The 23,161-nt window shown below is 42.7% G+C and overlaps 1 protein-coding gene across 3 annotated transcripts in view; it reads right to left on the bottom strand.

Moving 5' to 3' along the window:
* shank2b (SH3 and multiple ankyrin repeat domains 2b) overlaps positions 1-23,161 on the bottom strand; it is a 1,127,200-nt gene that overhangs the window by 861,433 nt on the left and 242,606 nt on the right. For all 3 annotated transcript variants that reach the window (XM_063061684.1, XM_063061685.1, XM_063061687.1), the window contains exon 7: positions 22,479-22,646. In XM_063061684.1, coding sequence (XP_062917754.1) covers positions 22,479-22,646 — 168 coding nt within the window. The remainder of the gene's footprint in view (positions 1-22,478; positions 22,647-23,161) is intronic.

Below are 23,161 nucleotides of genomic sequence, written 5' to 3'. Positions count from 1 at the left end.
CTGCTACTTCCCTCAACAATCTCTAATATTGTAAGAGCTCTGATGATCTGAGTCTAGGTTTTCCTAACCTTTCTAATGCCATGGTTGTTGTTGTTGTTCTTTTATGTGCCTTGTGGCACGTTGGGTGGCAACCTCGATGTTTCTTTAGCATTTGTCTGTTTTTTTACGAGGCCGAGTTGCCAGCTCATTGCTGAACCCAGCAAGGATGGAAAGCATGCAAGGAGCTGGCCAGGTTTGAACCCAGGACCACTCGCCTCGAAGTCCGGTGCTGATATTCATTACACCACTGGCTGGAAATGCCATGGACCCCTGCCATTAACTGAGGGGTCTGTGGACGCCAAGTTGGGAACTGAACCTTTTGAAGGAGTTCTAGTAAATTGGTCAAATTTGATCTCCTTTTAACAAAGCCACGAGGATTTTATCTGATTATCCTCAAATTTTCTTCTCAGTGCCTTTAGTAATAGAATCTATTATTTCCCCATGAAAACTATTAAGCTAATTGGCCAGTAGTTTCTTCTGTCTCCTTTGATTTTTGCATGTGCTGATCTAATTTTGTTTGCACTAGACACATGGTCTCAATATTTCCCCATTATTAAGGTGAATTGATAAACAAAAGGAATCCTTCAGCATTCCTTCCTTATTAGTTAAAGAGCTCTGGATTGTTTAGGAGCACCGTAGCATGAGGTTCTCCAAACCTCACATCCCAGTGTCTGGTTACCAGCAACAAGGATTGGTGCCAATGTTTTACCAGCTGGACTTGGGGACTTTGGGACTAATTTCTTCTCTGCTTCCTGAATTTGATACTTACTGACCATTGCTCATAGAGTGGTGTTAGTACTGTTGTTCTATAAGTAATTAAGCATAAAAGACTAACCAGGAAATAACATAAAACATTACAGTACAATTCAGGCCTTTTGGCCTTTGTTGTTGTGGTGACCTTTTAATTTATTCTAAGATCAACCTAACCCTTCCTTCCTACAAAGCACTCCATTTTTCTATCATCTAAGGATTTTTAAGTTCTCCTAACGTATATGCCTCTATCTTCACCACTGGCAGGGCATTCCAAGCACTCACCACTCTCTGTGTTAAAAAGTATCCCTGACATCTCCTCATATACTTTCCTCCAATTACCTTAAAATTATACCCCTGTTAGATTAAGCAGTATTTTGGGGTAAAGAAAATGTTGATGTTGATGTTTTAGGTCAAAATGCCGCATCAGGATTACAACGAGAGGAGGACTAGAGCTCGTTCGGGACCAAAGCGGCAATCTGTGTGTGGAGATATTTAGGTGAAGACGTAAATAAACATTTCTCATTTATATTCATAAGGCAGAAGGGCAGTTTAATTAGAGAATTTGGAGAGGGGAATCATCACATTCCAGAACAAATCTGCTTTCTCTCCGAATACTAATTTTTATACCATGTTGATATATTAGCCTTTAACGTTCTTGCAAGAACTTTTCGAAAGCCTTTTGAAATTCCACAATTTCCTTCTTATCTTTTCCACTGTCACCTCCTCAAAGTACTCCAGTGGATTAGTCAAATGCAATTTTCTTTTTGTAGATCCATGCTGACTCTGCTTAATCCTGGTATTCTTTTCAAAATGTTCCGTTGCTATACTTGTCATCGTAAATTTTAACTTTTTCGCTACTTCTGAAAGTTAGGTCAAAGCACGTTGGTAGTCTCCTGTTTTCTGTCTCTGTCCTTTCTCACACAGTGGGGTCATATTTTCTCCCTGCTAATCTACAGGTAACGTTCCAAGAATTCTGGAAGGTGATCACCATAGCATCTGAAGACATTTAAAAATCATGAAGGCTTTTATGTATGCAAGGAGAAATTGTTTCTGAGGACACATTAATAGGATAATTGGCATAGGAGCCATGGGTGAGATAAAGGGAATGTAATTTTTTACATAGCAAGATATGATCAGAAGCACATTGGATGAAAGGGTGACAGGAGCAGATTCACTTGTAACTGATAAATAAGAATTCAGTTGCGGCTTCAACAAGGGGAGAAAGCTAGAGTGTTGCACTTTCGAACAACACTGAAGGATTAATTGGATAGACTAGTACAGACACAGTGGACCGAAAGATATTGTTCACTGCTGTGGACTTCTATGACTCGGTGATCAGGTTTTTAATAATTTGATTGATCACGCAGTGGAGACCTACGAGAGGTTTTCCAACATTGTAGGTGAAACTTTCCTCATAAGTTCAGTTGCTTAACTCTGGGCTATGGAAACCATTGATGTTGTATCAAACTATAACTTTTTTTAAAAAAAAACAACTCATATAGTTTTTTTTTCAGGTGAAACATTTACACTTCTTCCAATCTGGAGTACTGTATTCTGATATACTGCGTCTGGTGCTCCCGATGTGGCCATTTATATATTGGTGAGACCCGACGCAGACTGGGAGACCGCTTTGCTGAACATCTACGCTCTGTCCGCCAGAGAAAGCAGGATCTCCCAGTGGCCACACATTTTAATTCCACATCCCATTCCCATTCTGACATGTCTATCCACGGCCTCCTCTACTGTAAAGATGAAGCCACACTCAGGTTGGACACGGCCTCCTCTACTGTAAAGATGAAGCCACACTCAGGTTGGAGGAACAACACCTTATATTCCGTCTGGGTAGCCTCCAACCTGATGGCATGAACATTGACTTCTCTAACTTCCACTAAGGCCCCACCTCCCCCTCGTACCCCATCTGTTACTCATTTTTATGCACACATTCTTTCTCTCACTCTCCTTTTTCTCCCTCTGTCCCTCTGAATATACCTCTTGTCCATCCTCTGGGTCACCCCCCCCCCTTGTCTTTCTTCCCGGACCTCCTGTCCCATGATCCTCTCGTATCCCCTTTTGCCTATCACCTGTCCAGCTCTCGGCTCTATCCCTCCCCCTCCTGTCTTCTCCTATCATTTTGCATCTCTCCCTCCCCCTCCAGCTTTCAAATCCCTTACTCACTCTTCCTTCAGTTAGTCCTGACGAAGGATCTCGGCCTGAAACGTCGACTGCGCCTCTTCCTATAGATGCTGCTTGGCCTGCTGCGTTCACCAGCAACTTTGATGGATGTTACTGTATTCTGTGTTCACAACATAAACTTTTCTGTTTTTGGAAAAAGCTACACAAAGTGGTGGATACATTCCAGTCCATCGCAGGCAAACCCCTCCCCTACCACAGGAAAGCTGCATCCATCATCAAGGATGCTCACCATCCAAGCTCTCTTGTCACTGCTACCATCAGGCAGGAGGTACAGAAGCCTTAGGCCGCACACCACCAGGAACAGAAACAGTTCTTACTCAACAACCACCAGGGCCCTGAACCAGTGTGGATAACTTCACTCACCTCAACTCTGAGCTGATTTCACAACCTGTAGACCTATTTTCAAAACTCTACAGCTCATGTTCTCAATATTTCTTACTCTTTGCACAAATTAACTTCTTTTGCACATTAGTTTTTTTGTCAGTCTTCTTTATATACAGATTTTCATAAATTCTATTGTATTTCTTTATTTTCCTGTAAGAAAATGAATCTCAAGGTAATGTATGGTTTCATACAGTATACATACTTTGATAACCGGAGCACCAATTGTGAGTTGGAGAGCTGCGAGAGAGGAGGCAGCACACAGGTCCAGGAGTGGTTTAAAAGGGGAAAGCTTCACGGGAACTCAGCTATAACCGGAGCACCAATCATGTGTGGGAGAATAGGGAAGGTCAGGCATAAATGGAAAACCCTGCCTAGCGGAGTGATCATCGATGGAGTGGGCTGAGTCAGAGTGGGCTTTGGCTCAGTGGGCTTCGGCGAGGTAAGTGGACTTTGTTTTTTCCCTTACATTTTTGAGGAATAGAGAGCATGTCTGTAGGGTTAGTCCTTTGCTCTGGGTGTCAGATGTGGGAGTCCTGGGAATCTTCCAGTCTCCCAGATGGCCACATCCGTGCCAGGTGCACCAAGATGCAACTCCTGAGAGACTGTGTTAGGGATCTGGAGCTGCGGCTTGATGATCTACAACTTATTAGGGAAAGTGAGCAGGAGGTAGATAGGAGCTACAGGGAGTTAGTCACCCCGAGGCTGCAGGAGTTAGTTAAGTGGGTGACTGTCAGGGAAGGGAAGGGATGAGCTCAGAGAGCAGCAAGCACCCCTGAGGCCATCCCCTGCAGTGATCGCCATTTTGTTTTGGATGTTGTTGAAGGGGATGACCTGACGGAGGACAACCAAGCAATCAGGTCTCTGGCACTGAGCCTGGTTCCATGGTGCAGAAGGGAGGGAAGAAGATGAGGAATGCGGTAGTCATAGGGGATTCCATAGTGAGGGGGACAGGAGGTTCTGTCAGCCTGAAAGAGATACCCGCATGGTGTGTTGCCTTCCACGTGCTACAGTACAGGATGTCTCGGATCGGGTGCAGAGTATTTTGAAGGGAGAGGGTGAACAGCCAGTTGGTACCAATGACATTGGTAGAAAAAGGAAGGAGGTCTTGAAGAGAGAATTCAGGGAGTTGAGTAGGAAGCTGAAAAGCAGGACCTCCGGGGTAGTAATCTCAGGGTTGTTGCCTGTGCCAAGAATGCTAACGACCACAAAAATAGCATGATCAGGCATATTAATATGTGGCTGAGAGACTGGTGTAGGGGGCAGGGCTCTGGGTTCCTGGATCATTGGAGTCTCTTCTGGGGGAGGTATGACCTGTACAAAAAGGATAGGTCACACCTGAACCCAAAGGGGTCTAAAATCCTAGCAGACAGGTTTAATAGAGCTGTTAGGGAGGGTTTAAACTAATTTGGCAGTGGGATGGGAACTGGAGTGATAGGGCTGAGGAACGGGAACACAGAAATAAATCAAAGATAGTGTGCAACAGAGGAGATAGAAAGGACAGGCAGGAGATGAGGTATAATCACAGCCAGTGGGATGATTTACAGGGTAATAGAGGTGTGCTGCAGTTAAAACAGAAAGCAATAAATACTGGACTGAAAGTGTTATATTTGAATACATGCAGCATAAGAAATAAAATGGATGATCTTGAATTTCAGGTACAGATTGGCAAGTATGACCTTCTCTGAAACTTGGCTAAAGGATGGCTGCCATTGGGACCTGAATGTCCAAGACTATACAGTGTATTGGAAAGATAGGTTAGGAGGCAAAGGGGGGTGGAGTGGCCCTGTGTATAAGAAATAATATTAAATCATTAGGAAGGAATGACATAGGATTGGAAGGTGTAGAGTTTCTATGTGTTGAGTTAGAAAATGGCAAGGGTAAAAGGACCCTAATGGCAATTGTATACAGGCCTCCAAACAGCAGCTGGGATGTGGATTACAAATTACAGCAGGAGATAGAAAAGGCATGTCAGAAGGACAACGTCATGATAGTTGCTGGGAATTTTAACATGAAAGTGGATTGGGAAGACCAGGCCAGTGCAGGACCTCAAGAGAGAGAATTTGTAGAATGTCTAAAGGATGGACTTTTTAGAAAAGCTTGTTGGTATGCCCACTAGGGGATCAGCTGTGCTGGATTGATTGTTGTACAATGATCCGGAGGTGATAAGGGAGTTTAAGGTTAAGGAACCTTAGGGAACAGTGATCACAATATGATCAAGTTCACTTTGGAATTTGAAAAGGAGAAACTAAATTCCATTATGTCAGTATTTCAGTGGAAAAAGGAAATTACAATGGTGTGAGAGGGGAACTGGCCAAAGTTGACTGGAAAGGGACCCTAGCAGGAAGAACAGCAGAGTAGCAATGGCTGGAGTTTCTGTGAAAAATGAGGGAAGTGCAAGACAGATATAGTTCAAATAAGAAGAAATTTTTGAATGGAAGAAGAACACAACTATAGCTGACAAGTAAAGTCAGAGCCAAAGTAAAAGCAAAAGAGAGGGCATACAAGAAGCCAAAGCTAGTGGGAAGATAGAGGATTGGGAAGCTTTTAAAAACTTGCAGATGAAAACTAAGAATGTCATTTGGAAGGAAAAGATGAATTATAAAAGGAAGCTGGCAACTAATATCAAAGAAGATACTAAAAGCTTTGTAAGTATATTAAGGGGAAAAGAGAGTTTAGTGCAGATATAGGACCAATAGAAAATGACGCTGGAGATATGGTAATGAGAGACGCAGAGACGGCAGAGTAACTGCATGTGGATTTTGCATCAGTCTTCACAGTGGAAGACATCTGCAGTAACCTGGACATTCAAGAGTGTCAGGGAAGTGAAGTATGTGCAGTGAAAATTACGACTGTGAAGGTGCTCAGGAAGCTTAATGGTCTGAGGGTGGATAAGTCTCCTGGACCTGATGGAATGCACCCTCAGTTTCTAACGGAAGTAGCTGGAGAGATTGCAGAGGCATAAACGATGATCTTTCAAGAATCGATAGATTCGGGCATTGTACTGGATGACTGGAAAATTGCAAATCTTACTCCACTATTTAAGAAGGGTGGGAAGCAGCAGAAAGGAAACTATAGACCTGTTAGTCTGACATCAGTGGTTGGGAAGTTGTGGAAATCGATTTTTAGGGATGAGATTACTGAGTACCTGGAGGCACATGACAAGACATCTTTCCTGAAAGGAAAATCCTGCCTGACTAACCTACTGTAATTTTTTGAGGAAATTACAAGTAGGGTAGACAAAGGGCAGTAGATGTGGTGTACTTGGATTATCAGAAGGCCTTTGACAAGGTGCCGCACATGAGGCTGCTTTGCAAGGTAAGAGCCCATGGAATTACAGGGGAGTTACTAGCGTGGGTGGAGCATTGGCTGGTCGGCAGAAAACAGAGAGTGGGAAGAAAGGGATCCTATTCTGGCTGACTGCCAGTTACCAGTGGAGTTCCACAGGGCTCGGTGTTGGGACCACAGCTTTTTACAATGTATGTCAATGATTTGGACAATGGGATTAATGGATTTGTGGCTAAATTTGCCGATGATACAAAGATAGGTGGAGGAGTGGGTGTGTTGAGGAAACAGAGAGCCTGCAGAGAGACTTAGATAGTTTAGGAGAATGGGCCAAGATGTGGCAAATGAAATACAATGTTGGAAAGTGTATGGTCATGCACTTTGGCGGTAGAAATAAATGGGCAGACTATTATTTAGATGGGGATAGAATTCAAAATGCATAGATACAAAGGGACTTGGGAGCCTTTGTGCAGGATACCCTAAAGGTTAACCTCCAAGTTGAGTCAGTGGTGAAGAAGGCAATTGCAACGTTGGCATTCATTTCCGGAGGTATAGAATATAAGAGCAGTGACACAATGTTGAGGCTCTATAAGGCACTTGTGAGACCACACTTGGAGTATTGTGTGCAGTTTTGGGTTCCTTATTTTAAAAAGGATATACTGACATTGAAGAGGGTTCAGAGAAGATTCATGAGAATGATACCGGGAATGAAAGGGTTACCATATGAGGAATGTCTGGCAGCTCTTAGGCTGTATTCCCTGGAGTTTAGGAGAATGAGGGGGGATTTCATAGAAATATTCCGAATGTTAAAAGGCCTGAACAGATTAGACATGGCAAAGTTATTTCTCATGGTAGGGGATTCTAGGACAAGAGGGCACGGCTTCAGGATTGAAGGACGTCCATTTAGAACAGAGATGCAGAGAAACTACTGTAGTCAGAGGGTGGTAAATCTATGGAATTTGTTGCCACGAGCAGCTGTGGAGGCCAAGTCATTGTGTGCATTTAAGGCAGAGATAGATAGGTTCTTGATTAGCCAGGACAGCAAAGGACATGGGGAGAAGGCAGGGGAGTGGGGATGACTGGAAGAATTAGATTAGCTCATGATTGAATGGTGGAGCAAACTTGATGTGCCGAATGGCCTACTTCTGCTCCCATATCTTATGGTCTTATAATAAATTTTACTATGACTTTGACAAGGTGGTCTCTGCTACATCTCTACCACCCGTTACGCCACTGGCTTTTTGGTCAGCAATGAAGGTCCTCCATCGCTGACAGTGTTCAGGGCTCCCTTTACCATGTCAGTAGCTCGGTCAGTCGTACAAGTTCCTGATAGAGAAGCAGGAATACCATCGCACTCAGATGTAGAAGGACTCTTCATTACTGTTTCCAGAACAATTTCGTTTACCAGTCAGGATTGTTAGCCCTGAGCTGAACCCCAATCCTGGAGGACCAGTGGACCACTCTCAGTCTGGCCTCTACTCTTTGACCTTTTTGGTATGGGTGATCCTACCAAGAGCCAAATCATAAAGCCCTGACTCCACCCAACACAGCTCTCTGGGTCATTGAAACATGCAGGCTCCAAACCCCAACAACGCTGCGGTTCTCTTGGAGGTATCCTCTAAAAGGAGAAACCAAACACAGATTGGTGACATCTTTGCAGAGCACCTGTGATCAGTTCACTGCAGTGACCCTTAATATTTGGTTACCTGTCATGTTAATTCACAAACCTACTCCAAGTCTGACCTTTCTCTCAGAGGCCTCATGCTATGTTTGGACTTAATCATTCTGTACTCTACTAGAATTCGTATGTTCAAAGTTCAAAGCAAATTTATTAACAAAATACATATATACCACCATATACAACCCTGATGTTCATTTTCTTGTGGGCATAATTTAAAAAATATCATAACCATAATAGGATCAATGAAAGACCGCACCAGTGTGCCAAAGACAACAGACTGTGCAAATACAAAAAGAAAAAAGAGAATTAATAGTAATAATAATAATTAATAAGCAATAAATTTTGAGAGCATGAGATGAAGAGTTCTTGAAGGTGAGTCCGTATGTTGTGGGAAGGGTTCAGAAATGGGCCGACTGAAGTTGAATAAAGTTATCCCCACTAGTTCAAGAAGCTGATGGTTGAGGGGGAATACCTGTTCCTGAACCTTGTGTGGCGGGTCTTAAGGCTCTTGTACCTTCTTGCTGATGGCAGCAGGAAGAAGAGAACATGGCCTGAGTTGTGGGGGTCCTTGATGATAGATGCAGCTTTCCTGCGACAGCACCCCATGTAGATGTTCTCAATGGTGGGGAGGGATTTTCCTGTGATGGACTGGGCCATATCCACTACTTTTGTAGGATTTTCCATTCAAGGTCTTTCCATACCAGGCTGTACTTCATTCATCATTTCTGTTTGTCTGTTTCAGGACAAGCCAATTCTGCCTGTCATGATGTTGGGCCAACTCATTTTAAATTCTATTTGCTTTACCTTGCTTGCTGGGCATTTGCCACAGACTAAACATCTCCAACCCGCTACACAGACAAGGCAACGTCATGGAGGCACCTGAGAGTAGATGATGCACTCAAGAGATTCTGCAGATGTTGGAAATCTTCAGCAACACACACAGAGTGCTGGAGAACCTCAGCAGGTCAGCCAGCATCTATAGGGGGGAATAAATAGTTGATGATTTGGTCTGAGACCCTTCATCACGACTGAGTTGGGGCGGGTGGGAAATACCAGAATAAGATTATAGTAGGAGGGGAAGGAGTATAAGCTGACAGGTGATAGGTGAAACTAGGTGAGGGGTCATGTGGGTGGGTGGGGTGGGGATGATGAATTAAGAACCTGGGAGGCGGAAGATGTGAAGGGCTAAAGAAGAAGGAATCCGATAGGAGAGGAGAGTGGGCCGTGGGAGAAAGAAAAGGAGTATGGTCACTAGATGAAGATGATGCGAAGGAGAGTAGAAGAGGTGAGAGGGGAACCAGAATGAGGAATGGGAAAAGAGAGAAGTGGAAGGGGAGAAAAATTGTTGTTAGAGAAATCAAGTGCAGATGCTGAATCTGCTGGAGGAGCTCAGTAGGTCAAGCAGCATCCATGGGGTCAAGAGCAAAGAAGCTTAATGTGCTAATAAGTACACTCATTAAGCTATTTGGTCTTACCTTATCAGAGATAATTCCTTTGTTTTACATAACTTCCTTTCGTCTCCTGTACTTGCATTTGCCTTTCTATTCCAGCTTTGACAAAGGACCCCAGGACCAACATGTTAACTAGTGATCCATGAACGCTGCTAAAATGCAGTTAACTATTTTCATTTCCCAGTGTTCTCGTGTCCATGAATGTTTATTGTGGTGAGGTAATGGCTTGTTTGTACACAGTGATGAGATATTTCTCCCAGAGGCAAACCTGGCTCTACCTTGTGTTTTGAACAATAGATACAAAATGCTGGAGGAACCCAACAGGTCAGCCAGCATCTTCTGAGGGAAGTGAATAGTTGACAAATCGGGCTGAGACCTTTCATTGGGTCCCTCTTGCTTAGAAGGTTCCTAGGTGTTGACAAAGTTAGTTTTTGGTTTCAACTAGATAGTATGACAATTGTTTGAAGCACAAGAGTGTAGAATTGTGATTTTCCTTGCATTTTTCTTGTAGTTTAAATTTCCTATGATTCTTTGTATTTTTATATGCTCACCTATATACATGTAATTGTTCAGTGAATTTTCCAGCAATTACACTATAGATGCTTTTGTTTTTTTTTCTAGAACCTTCTTAGTTTTCAGTAGCAGGTGTCATGCCACTTGCACCTGACCATTTTATAGGTTAATTGTTATCACTGGAATTTTTTAACACTCGTCTGAGTATGAGATGACCGCAACTGCTTTTTCCTTGGTCTTTACTTTGTTCTCTCGGCTCCTCTTTATGGTTCATTTTCCACTCTTGTAGCCCTTAATAAAATGGTCAAAAGCAATAAGTTTTATGCCTCATTCTTGATTTCTGAAGAAACTTTGGATCACAAAAGTATCAGGATCCAAGATTGGCATACTGGAATAAGCAGTGGACTGCTTTTTATAAACAACTTTAAATGAAATAATAGTAGTAGTACGATCACATGAGTCATGTACGCTGTTCTCCTAATGGGTTGTCTCCGGGATGTAAGGTGAATTTGCATAATAGAGAACACATACGTGTGACTTTATTTACTGTGGAGAAACTGATATGTGGTCCTTGACATATCCAGGTCATGATCCAGTGGCGTGGAACGCAAGATGTCTGGGGAAACTTCACTGCCATTGTGATGTGTTGTTATCTGCTACCAGCTCCATCGTTGGGGTCTTGGTTGGATTGCTCTTTGCCTGGAACCTCCCCCTTGACCTTACCACCATGAATGACCCCACCAGGAGTGAAGTACTAGATGGCTAAGCTCCAGATCGTATCACTTTCAGGATCTCGGGAACTCACAAGCCTCTCCACCACGATCCCCCGGAGAAGATAACGGAATAAAAAATCATCAAACTCCTCATGAGAGTGTGATCAAGCAAGACTTAATACTGATTTTTGAGTTCTGATACAAGGTATTGGCCCAAAACATTTACCAACCCTTTGCCGCTACAGGTTCTCCTTTACTGAGTATGTTCTTCCAGCAGTTTATTTTGCGCTTTAGAGTCCAGCATCTGTAGCACCATGTTTTTCCTTAACAAAGAGCTGTAAATTATGGCAGATAATCTAAAACTAAAGAGGTGAGTTCCAGGGAATGAATTGAAAGAGACTAGAGAGAATAACCTCAGGAAATACACTAGCAACTTTCTCTCCAACATTTTCCGGAGGTGATGCCTCAAGAAGGCAGCATCTATCATCAAGGATCCTCACCATCTGGGACATGCTCCCTTCTCATTACACTGTTAAGGTGGTGATACAGGAGGCTGCGACCTCCATTGCGTGCCATCTTGGTCAATATCTCCCATCCACTACATAATGTACTGGGTGGGCACAGGAGTACATTCAGCCAGAGACTCATTCCACCGAGATGCAACACGGAGCGTCATAGGAAGTCATTCCTGCCTGTGGCCATCAAACTTTACAGCTCCTCCCTTGGAGGGTCAGACACCCTGAGCCAATAGGCTAGTCCTGGACTTATTTCATAATTTACTGGCATAATTTACATATTACTATTTAACTATTTATGGTTCTATTACTATTTATTATTTATGGTGCAACTGTAACGAAAACCAATTTCCCCTGGGATCAATGAAGTATGACATTCAATGATTCAGGACATCTTCTTCTTCTCCTCATTCATTTGTGTTCATGTATTCAGCACTGGCGATCCACTACAGTGCGGAGTGCCTTTAGCAGGAGGTAAAAGATTCAGGGAGGGTCAACAGCACTGAAAGATCAGATAAAAAGGAGGCGAATGCTGTCAAATCTTATCCATTCGAGAAACAGCATAAGCAATGGGTGAGCAAATCTCAGAATTCAGATAAAATAATGAGTGGAAGGATTTGCCATAATCGAAGTACAGTGCACTTCTCTGAAGACGACGTTGCCATGAAATCATAATTAAAGAGAGAAAATCTGTGGTGTTAGAAACCAGGACAGCTGGAACGAGGGTGGAAGTGTAAACTGAGGACTGCTGTCTTCATTTCCTTTCTTCAGATATCTTCTTTCACCAAAATACTGAATAACCAGTTATATCTCGTCTGAAGAATCAAATACTCGGTACGATTAAATAAGTAAAGTGAATCAATTTAAATGTGTGGTTATCGCAGGGATTGCCATGTTTGTGTCTCTGTAACATATGCAGAGTGGTGAGCTGGCTTGCTGAACCTGTAAGGCACTCCTACAGTATTGTCGGGGATGAAGATCCAGGATTTAGACCGAGCCATGGTGAAGGAATAGTAATATATTTCTAAACCGGGATGATGTATGACTGGAGGCATACGTAATCAAAGATCACAAGATCACCAGACGAAGGAGCAGAAGTAGGCCATTCAGCCCATCGGGTCTGCTCCGCAGCTCCCCCATGAGCTAAACTATTCACCCATCTGGTTCCAATTTCCGGCTTTTTCCCCATATCCCTTGATACCCTGACTAATTAGATACCTGTCAATCTCCTCCTTAAACACCCTCAATGATCCACAGCCATATGTGGCAACGAATTCCACAAATCCACGACCCTCTGGCTAAAAAAATTTCTCCTCATCTCTGTTTTAACTGGGTACCCTCTAATTCTAAGACTATGGCCTCTTGTCCTGGACTCACCCACCAAGGGAAACAACCTTTCCACATCTACTTTGTCCAACCCTTTCAACATTCGAAACGTTTCTATGAGATCCCATCTCATTCTTCTATACTCTAATGAATACAATCCAAGAGCCGACAGCTGCCGACAGACATAATGAAAGGTTTAAAATCAGATCTTTTCACTAAAATGGAGGTATCAGGGCAGTGTTCATTAAAAGCAGGTATGTGTATTAGGAAGATAATTAAATCAAAAGGTCATGATTCATAGGGTCCTTGAGGACTGGAAGCAAGTAGACATGAGCCAGTAAGGAATTCGAACTGACAAAACCACTTGTGTTTTTCTTGGAGAAGAGTGTGACTGGTTCAGTTGACCATGTAGATTTCATTAAGAAATAATTAGTTTTAGAGCTGTAGCTGACTGGGATGCGTACATTAGAAAAGAAGTGTGAGTTTTCTCAAGTTTGAGCAGTGAACAAGCTCATTGGAGTTCTTGGACTGGAACCACAATTGGTGCCAAGAATCTCAGAGAGCCCCCAGATCAATTGTCATAAATTGGAGTCCCAGGTGAGCAGAAGGATGTGAGATGCATTCTTTCATCCAAAGTTCTCCACTGTGTTTTAATCTTTTCAAGTTCAAGTTTATTGTCATTCAACCATACACATATATACAGCTAAACCACACAATGTTTCTCTGGGACCACGGTGCAAAACACACTACATATTTCACCTGCAGCACATAAAATAATATTAACAGATAACAAAAAGTTCCATAGATGTACAAATTGACATGAAGTGCATATACGGTACAGCATAAAGTTAAATTTACAACAGTATACTGCTACTGACCTTGTAATAAATAATGTGTGCTGGGTGGTAACAGGGTGTTCAGAAATCTGGGGGATGAAGTTGTTACCCAGCTTAACAGTCCTTATTCATATACTGTGGTCCCTTCTGCCTACTGATAGGAGGACAAAAATATTCTGGGACGGAAGGGAGGGGGTCACTGACAATGCTGAGGACTCTCAGAAAGCTGTGCTTCGGGTGTATCTTGTGCATGGAGAGGAGAGAGACTCCGATGATTCTCTCAGCACTTCCCACAATCCATTGCAGGGTCTTGTTGTCAGATGCCTTGCAATTCCCATGCCAGACGATGATATAGTTGGTCAGGACTCTCTTGATGGTGCTCTGGTGGTGGTTTTCTACATCTTATATAAATACCTTTCTTATTTCTTACTATACTTTGAATAAGAGCCCTGCAGCAACCTCAAAGTGTTCCTTCTCCCTCATTGATCCAAATCCTCGAAACCTGCTTTTTGCCATTTTATTTTTATTGAGATACAGCGCAGAATAGGCCCTTACTTTAAAAAGGCGAATGGTATGCTGGCATTTATAGCGAGAGGATTCGAGTACAGGAGCAGGGAGGTACTACTGCAGTTGTACAAGGCCTTGGTGAGACCACACCTGGAGTATTGTGTGCAGTTTTGGTCCCCTAATCTGAGGAAAGACATCCTTGCCATAGAGGGAGTACAAAGAAGGTTCACCAGATTGATTCCTGGGATGGCAGGACTTTCATGTGAAGAAAGACTGGATGAACTGGGCTTGTACTCGTTGGAATTTAGAAGATTGAGGGGGGATCTGATTGAAATGTATAAGATCCTAAAGAGATTGGACAGGCTAGATGCAGGAAGATTGTTCCCAATGTTGGGGAAGTCCAGAACGAAGGGCCACAGTTTGAGGATAGAGGGGAAGCCTTTTAGGACCGAGATTAGGAAAAACTTCTTCATACAGAGAGTGGTGAATCCGTGGAATTCTCTGCCACAGGAAACAGTTGAGGCCAGTTCATTGGCTATATTTAAGAGGGAGTTAGATATGGCCCTTGTGGCTACGGGGGTCAGAGGGTATGGAGGAAAGGCTGGGGCGGGGTTCTGAGTTGGAGGATCAGCCGTGATCATAATAAATGGCGGTGCAGGCTCGAAGGGCCGAATGGCCTACTCCTGCACCTATTTTCTATGTTTCTATGTTTCTTACGACCCTTTGATCCGTGTTGTCCAGCAGCCCTAAATTTAAGCCTAGCCTAATCACAGGACAATTTACAAAGACCAATTAACCTATCAACCAGTAGGCCGTTACGGAAGGGAGCCTGCAAGAGGTGGTGTTCCCATGTTCTGCTGCTCTGTTCCTTTTCAGAGGCAGAGGTCACAGGTCGGGCGTCTGTTGTCAGTGTAACGCAGCAAAGTAAATGCAACGCATTTTGCACATGGTTTACACTGCAGCCACTGTGCTCGAGTGATGATGTGTGGTATGAATGAACATTTTGATGGTAGTTGACATGGCTATCAAATGAACTGCTTTGCCTTAGTGTCGTGAGAACTTCTGAGCATTGTAAGAGCGTACTCATCCAGGCGAGTGGCGTATCCCATCACACTCCTGACTTGTGCCCTACACGTGGTGGGAAGGCTTTGAGCTGTCAGCAGGTGAGTCAACAGCAGCCCTTTATCTGCTCTTGTAACTACTGCGTACAAATCAGGTGATCCCTCACTGTACTGAGGGAGTAAAGCACAGTTGGAAGTGAAGAACACACACAAAATGCTGGAGGAACCCAGCAACTCGGGCATCATCCAAGGAGGGAATAAACAGATGACATTCCAGGCCAAGACCCTTCATCAGGACTGAAAAGGAAGGGGGCAGAAGGCAGAATAAGGAAGTGGGGGTAAGGAATGGAGTACAAGCTGGCAGATGATAGCTAAGACCAGCTGAGGGGTAAGGTGGGTAGGTGAGGTAAGGGGAATGAAGTGAGAAGCTGGGAGGTGGCAGGTGGAAAATGCAAATAGCAGAAAGAGGAATCTGAGAGGAGAGGAGAGTGGACCATGGAAGAGAAAGAAAGAAGAAAGGAACCAGCAGGTGGACCATGGAAGAAGGGGAAGGAAGAGGGGCATGAGAGGGAGGTGATGGCCACGTGAGGAGAAGAGAAAGGGTGAGGAATGGAAAAAGGGAGAAGGAGGAAAGGAGAAGACATTACCAGATGTTGGAGAAATTAATGCTCATGCCATCAGGTTGGAGGCAGAATATGTAGTCTGGCTCCTCCAACCTGATTTTGACCTCATCACGGCAGCAGAGGAGGGAATGGGAAGTTGAATTGAAATGAGTGACCACCAGAAGATCCTGTCTTTTGTGGCAAATAAAGCAAAGGTGCTCAACAAAGTGGAGTCCAACCTATGTCGGGTCTCACTGGTGTAGAGGAGGCCATAACTCCTCTACAATTGAGTTAGCACTTTCTCATCTTCTCTTTAGACATAAAAAAATTATCTTGAAGAGTAGAGAAGTTCTTTCTGCTGGCCTCCTAATATTCATCCCTAAATCTCCATCGGTAAAATGATTCTGTTCCATCAGTTAAAGTCCACACCCTCTCACCAAACTTTCTGCATTACCTTGTGCATTAATTTGTTTTCTCTGTTCTAAGGAGATTGTCAACTTCCTTCCCCAAGGGAACATTACTTCTAAATGTGAAAAAGCAGATGTCACAAGTCAGTTGACTATGATAAACCATGTCAGTGCAAGCTGACAATACCAGCATGATGTCAATTATAGACTGCCTCCTGGAATGACTTTCCAGCAGCACAGAGGTTCACTATTCATAAATGAAATGAATAGGGATTTTCCACATATTTTGTTCTCGGTTTTATCATTATTCCTGCACATGATTAACAATGGCAACTAATGTTCTGATAGTATCTACTCAGTATTTCAATAAATATAAAACATTCCTGAAGCAATTACATTTCTTTTAAGTGAAGTAACATTACCTGCAGTTGTTCGAAAGCTATTCGTTTGGAGATAAGCTTCTATCCATTTCTTTTGCTTTAAAAAGAAATTATGAGCAAAGAATATAATGTATAGAGGGGAATTAGACTATAAGGCTATAAGACGTAGGAGCAAAATTAGGCCATTTAGCCCATTCAGTCTGCTCCGCAATTCCATCAAGGCTGATTTATTATCCCTCTCAACCCCATTCTGCTTTCTGCCTGTAACCTTTGAAACCCTCACTAATCAAGAACCTATCAACCAACATTTTAAATATACCCAATGAATTTGCCTCCACAGCACCTCTGGTAATTAACTTTATAGATTCACCACCCTCTGGCAAAGAATTTCCTCCTGACTTCTTTTCTAAAGAGACATTCTTGTATTCAGAGGCTGTGCCTTCTGGTTCAAGACTCCTCACAATAGCAAACATCCTTTCTCCACATCCATTCTATCTAAGCCTTTCAATATTTGATAGGTTTCAAAGAGATTCTGTTACATTCTTCAAAACTTCAGAGCCATCAAACGCTCCTCATATGTTAGCCATTTTATTACCAGGACTATTCTCATAAATTTCCTCTGCCTGCTCCGGAAACTCTCTGATGCCAGCACATTCTTTCTTAAATAAGTGGCCCAAAAGTGCTTACAATATACTGTGTGGTTTGATTAATGCCTTATAAAGCCTTAACATTAAATCCTGGCTTTTCCATTCTAGTCTTCTCAAAACATTGTATTTGCCTTTCTTACCAACTCAATCAATACAAGGTATGGCCTTGAAATGAAACAGTAGGATTTTCCCTACTTTAGAACTTCTTGTAAATCCATTGAGATTTTAAATAATCATTCCCTTGTTTTACTCTTTCATTTAATGATTAGTCAATGTGGATTTACCTGAGGAAGGAGTCCTTTGCTTAATATTCACATGGAGAATGCATTAACTAGTGTTGCAATGCAACTAAAAGCAAGATCCAAACCCCTAGTTTTAGAGCTTCTCTTAGGTTGTCCCACAAACCTGCTGTCGATGACAACCTCCATCATGTTAGGTTGTCCCCTATCACCTGCTGTCGATGACAACCTCCATCATGTTAGGTTGTCCCCTATCACCTGCTGTCGATGACAACCTCCATCATGTTAGGTTGTCCCACAAACCTGCTGTTGATGATGACCTCCATCATGTTAGGTTGTCCCACAAACCTGCTGTCGATGACAACTTCCATCATGTTAGGTTGTCCCCTATCACCTGCTGTCGATGACAACCTCCATCATGTTAGGTTGTCCCCTATCACCTGCTGTCGATGACAACCTCCATCATGTTAGGTTGTCCCCTATCACCTGCTGTCGATGACAACCTCCATCATGTTAGGTTGTCCCCTATCACCTGCTGTCGATGACAACCTCCATCATGTTAGGTTGTCCCCTATCACCTGCTGTCGATGACAACCTCCATCATGTTAGGTTATCCCACAAACCTGCTGTTGATGATGACTTCCATCATGTTAGGTTGTCCCACAAACCTGCTGTCGATGACAACCTCCATCATGTTAGGTTGTCCCACGAACCTGCTGTCGATGACAACCTCCATCATGTTAGGTTGTCCCACAAACCTGCTGTCGATGACAACCTCCATCATGTTAGGTTGTCCCACAAACCTGCTGTTGATGATGACCTCCATCATGTTAGGTTGTCCCACAAACCTGCTGTCGATGACAACCTCCATCATGTTAGGTTGTCCCATATCACCTGCTGTCGATGACACCCTCCATCATGTTAGGTTGTCCCACAAACCTGCTGTCGATGACAACCTCCATCATGTTAGGTTGTCCCATATCACCTGCTGTCGATGACAACCTCCATCATGTTAGGTTGTCCCACAAACCTGCTGTCGATGACAACCTCCATCATGTTCGGTTGTCCTATATTACCTGCTGTCAGTGACAACCTCCATCATGTTAGGTTGTCCCACCAACCTGCTGTCTATGACAATCTCCATCATGTTAGGTTGTCCTATATCACCTGCTATGGATGACAATCTCCATTATGTTAGGTTGTCCTATATTACCTGCTGTCAATGACATGCTTCAGCATAAAACATAAGAGCTGAATTTGGCCATTTGGCTCATCAAGTCTGCTCCACCATTTCATCATGGCTGATCCATTTTTCCTCTCGGCCCCAGTCTCCTGCCTTCTCCTCATATCCCTTCATGCCCTGACCAATCAGGAATCTATCAACCTCTTCCTTAAATAAACACAAAGACATGACCTCCACAGCTGCTTGTTGCAAAGAATTCCACAGTTTCACCACTCTCTAGCTAAAGAAATTCCTCCTCATCTCCATTCTAAAACGATGCCCCTCTATTCTGAGGCTATGTTCTCTGGTCTCCCACCATAGGAAACTTCCTCTCCACATTCACTCCATCGAGGCCTTTCACCATTCAATGAGGTAACCCCTCATTCTTCATAATTCCAGTGAATACAGACCCACAACCATCAAACGCTTTTCATATGACAAGCTGTTGAAACCTGGAATCAATTTCACATAACTCATTTGAACCCTCTCCAGTTTCAGCACATCCTTTCTAAGATAAGGGGCCCAGAACTGCTCACAATACTCCAAGTGAGGCCTCACCAGTGCTTTATAAAGTCTCAGCATTACATCCTTGCTTTTATATTCTAGTCCTTTTGAAATGAATGCTAACATCACATTTGCCTCCCTCACCACAGACTCAACCTGCAAATTAACATTTAGGGAATCTTACTCAAGCACTTCCAAGTCCCTTTGTGGCTCAGTTTTTTATATTTTCTCTCCACTTAGAAAATAGTCAACCCATTCATTTTTTTTTTACCGAAGTGAATGATCATACACTTCCCAACACCGTATTACATCTGCCACTTCTTTGCCCATTCTCCTAACCTATCTAAATACTTCTGTAACCTTTTGACTTCCTCAAAATTACCTGCCCCTCCACCTATCTTCATATAATCTGCAAACTTTACAACAAAGCTATCAATTCCATCATCCAAATCATTTACATATAAGTAAAAAGAATGGGTCCCTCTTTGGGATACCAGCAGACACTGGCAGCCAGCCACATAAAGTTCCCTTTATTCCCACTCTTTGCCTCCTGCCTGCCAACCAGCCACTGCTTTATCCATGCTAGAATCATTCCTGTAATACCATGGGCCTGTGCTGCTAAGCAGCCTCAAGTATGGGACCTTGTCAAAGGCCTTCTGAAAATCTAAATACACAACATCAACCAGTTCTCCTTTGTCTATCCTGCTTGTTATTTCTTCAAATAAATCCAACAGCTTTGTCAGGCAATACTTTTTCCTTGAGGAAACCATGCTGACAATGGCCTATTTTATCATGTGCCTCCAACTACCCTTAGAACCACATCCTTAACAATCGACTTCAACATCTTCCCAACCACTGAGGTCAGACTAACTGGTTTATTATTTCCTTTCTTCTGCCTCTCTCTCTTCTTGAAGTGTGGAGTGACATTTGCAATGGTTAGGTTAGGTACTCCCATATCACCTGCTGCCACTGACAACCTTCATCATGTTAGATTGTCCCATATCTCTGATGATGAAGGGTCTCAGCTCGAAAAGTTGACCATTTATTCCTCTCCATAGAAGCTGCCTGAGCTGCTTGGTTCCTCCAGCATTTTGTGTGCGTTGTGAAGTATTTACTATTTTACTATATACATTCTGAACTTCAAAAGTGCAAAGAATTTCCATGTACCTTGCTGTATATGACAATAAACTAACCTGAAATTAATATGAATCTGAATAATTAACCACTAAAATTTAATTCCATCTTGAATGGACAAAGCATTATTTTCAAATTACGACTCCAGTTCAGAATTCCTCCATGAGAGATAGACATCCTCTCTGAATCTATCCCACCAAGCCCCTTCTGAATTTCATTATTTGTGGAAATATTACTTTATGTGTTGTGTGTGAGTTATACGTACTGTGTTGTGCACCTTGGTCTGGGGGAATGTTGTTTCGTTTGGCATTGCACATGTATATGGTTGAATGACAATAAACTCGAACTTGATTTCTTCCCATTTTAATTTATGATTTAAGATACAGTGTGGAATAGGCCCTCCCATCCTTTGAGCCACAACCCCCAACTGAACCCTAGCCTAATCGCAGGACAATTTTGCAATGACCAATCCACCTACTAACCGGTACATCTTTGGACTGTGGGAGGAAACCAGAGCACCTGTAGTTTGGGTGAATCTCAGCCCAATTCCCCCAAAAAGAATTGGTAAACCAGGTTGAGATTCTCATGAAATTTTTACTGGAAACAGCTTCTCGTTTTCTAAACCATATTCAAATTCCCCAATTACCCTCCCTGTGGGAATTTGAGCTAACATTTTCCAAATTATTAGTTCATGTTTCTTCATTACTCATTCAATAGTATAACCTCTTCACCAAATGATTAAATTATATCTATTCAGAGCAAAAAGAATAAGTTACACAAGGTTCCTTGAAATTATAGTGATATTCTAGAGTGGGTATATTATAATTGCAATTGAAATACTTCTCTGCCCTACCTCAGTTAACTCTTAAGACAAGATTTTCATGCATCAATGATCTGAGCAGGAGTTTTACAACTGAGAACTCATGCCACCATCCAGGCCATGTTCTTTTCTCACTGCTAGTATTGGGAAGAAGGTACAGGACCCTTCGGTCCCACGCTACCAGGTCCAGAAGAGTTACTTCTCTTCAATCATCAGGCTCCTGAACCAGAGTGGATAACTTCACTCATTTCAACACTGAACTGATTCCACAAGTTGCAGAACTCACTCTCATGGACTCTACAGGTCATGTTCTCAGTATTATCTATCTATATCTATAGATATAGACATAGATATGTATACTGTATTTACACAGTATGGCTACTTTCGCACATTAATTGTCAGACTTGGTGTGTAATGTTTCATTCATTCTATGGTATTTCTTTATTCTATTGTGAATGCCTGCAAGAAAATGAATCTCAGGGTAGCATGCAGTGTCATATACCTACTTTGTCAATAAGTTTACTTTGAACTTTGAAATTTCCAAGTTTGTAACAGAAGTACAGGTTGACGTAAGTAGTCCAGCATGTATTGCATCCGTACCAATTAACTAACTAGTTAATCCCAGACTGATTTATTAAACTGTAGCTAATTAAGAGACTGAGAACATGGCAGCATCACTGAGAGGAAGGGGTATAAAAGACGTGATAGCTGGATATGAACGCAGAATAGAGAACAGTAGCGCACAGCACAGGCCTTCCAGCCCACAATGTTTGCCAACCTTTTAACATACTCCATAATCAATCAAACTCCTCCCTCCCACATAGCCCTCCATTTTTCTATCATCCATGTACCTACCAAAAGAGCCTCTTAAACATCCCTAATGTATCTGCCCCTACTGCTACCACTGGCAGCGCATTCTATGCAGTAAAAAAACTTACCCCGGACATCGTAGAACATAGAACTGAGGACAGTAAAGTACAATTCAAAAAAAAATCATTGTCTGCTTCTCAATCAAGTCTTAAAGAATTTCATATCTTTTGTTCTCAGCCAACAGCACTTTATGACTTATGGAAACTCTGGATCACAGACATGTTTCAGAAACTTCCAATTTCCATCTCCCACTATCTGCAAAGTGAATAGCTCCCATTCTCAAAAGGAATATGACCACGGGGGCTAACTATGTGGGGTCCATATTTTCAGTGGTCTGACACTGGCCAGGACCTAAGGGTATGGATGACAGTCTCAACCCCAGGTGCTACTTGAACCTACCTGATGGATCTCCTGCCACCCATTTTCATCCTTACAGCCGATGAAGGCGTGCTCGTATAGCAGCAGTTCGCAGCAGTAAGGGTCTCCTCCGACCATCGCAGTGTGATAGAGCGGAGTCAGCCCACGGCTGTCCTTGTAGTCTGTAGAAGCTCCAAGTTCCAGCAGTGTCTGGATAAAAAAACACAAGGGGTGGATGAGCAAGTTAATTCTCAGAATACTAAATGGCTCACTCTCACATTTTTGTAGCTACAGTTTCAAACTGGTTGGGAAGATGTTGGAGTCATTATTAGGGATGAGGTTTCAGGGTACTTGGAGGCACACGATAAAACAGGCCAAAGTCAGCATGGTTTCAATCAGTGGAACTCATATCTGAAATCTTTTTGAATTTTGTGCAATCTTGATCAGGGTGGACTGTCTCTGCAGCCTGCAGCCAACGAATAACACAGCGCTAAACTGAACTAACCTAAACATTCCTAGACTGCTTCAATGACTGTGGTTTGTTGTTTTATGTTCTCTGTTTTTTTGCTTGCTTTTTGCCATTTGCGCAATTAGTTCTTTTTCTTTGCATGTTGGGTGTTTGATGTTTTCTTTGAACAGGTTCCATGATGTTTCTTTGTTTTGTGGTTGTCTGTGGGAAGACAAATCTCAGGGTTGCAAAGTGCATGCATACTTTGATAATAAAT

The sequence above is a fragment of the Mobula hypostoma genome, chromosome 11 (genome assembly GCF_963921235.1).
Source record: "Mobula hypostoma chromosome 11, sMobHyp1.1, whole genome shotgun sequence".
NCBI lineage: Eukaryota > Metazoa > Chordata > Chondrichthyes > Myliobatiformes > Myliobatidae > Mobula > Mobula hypostoma.
Note: the sequence above shows the minus strand (reverse complement) of the source record. Positions and strands in the feature narration are given on the sequence as shown.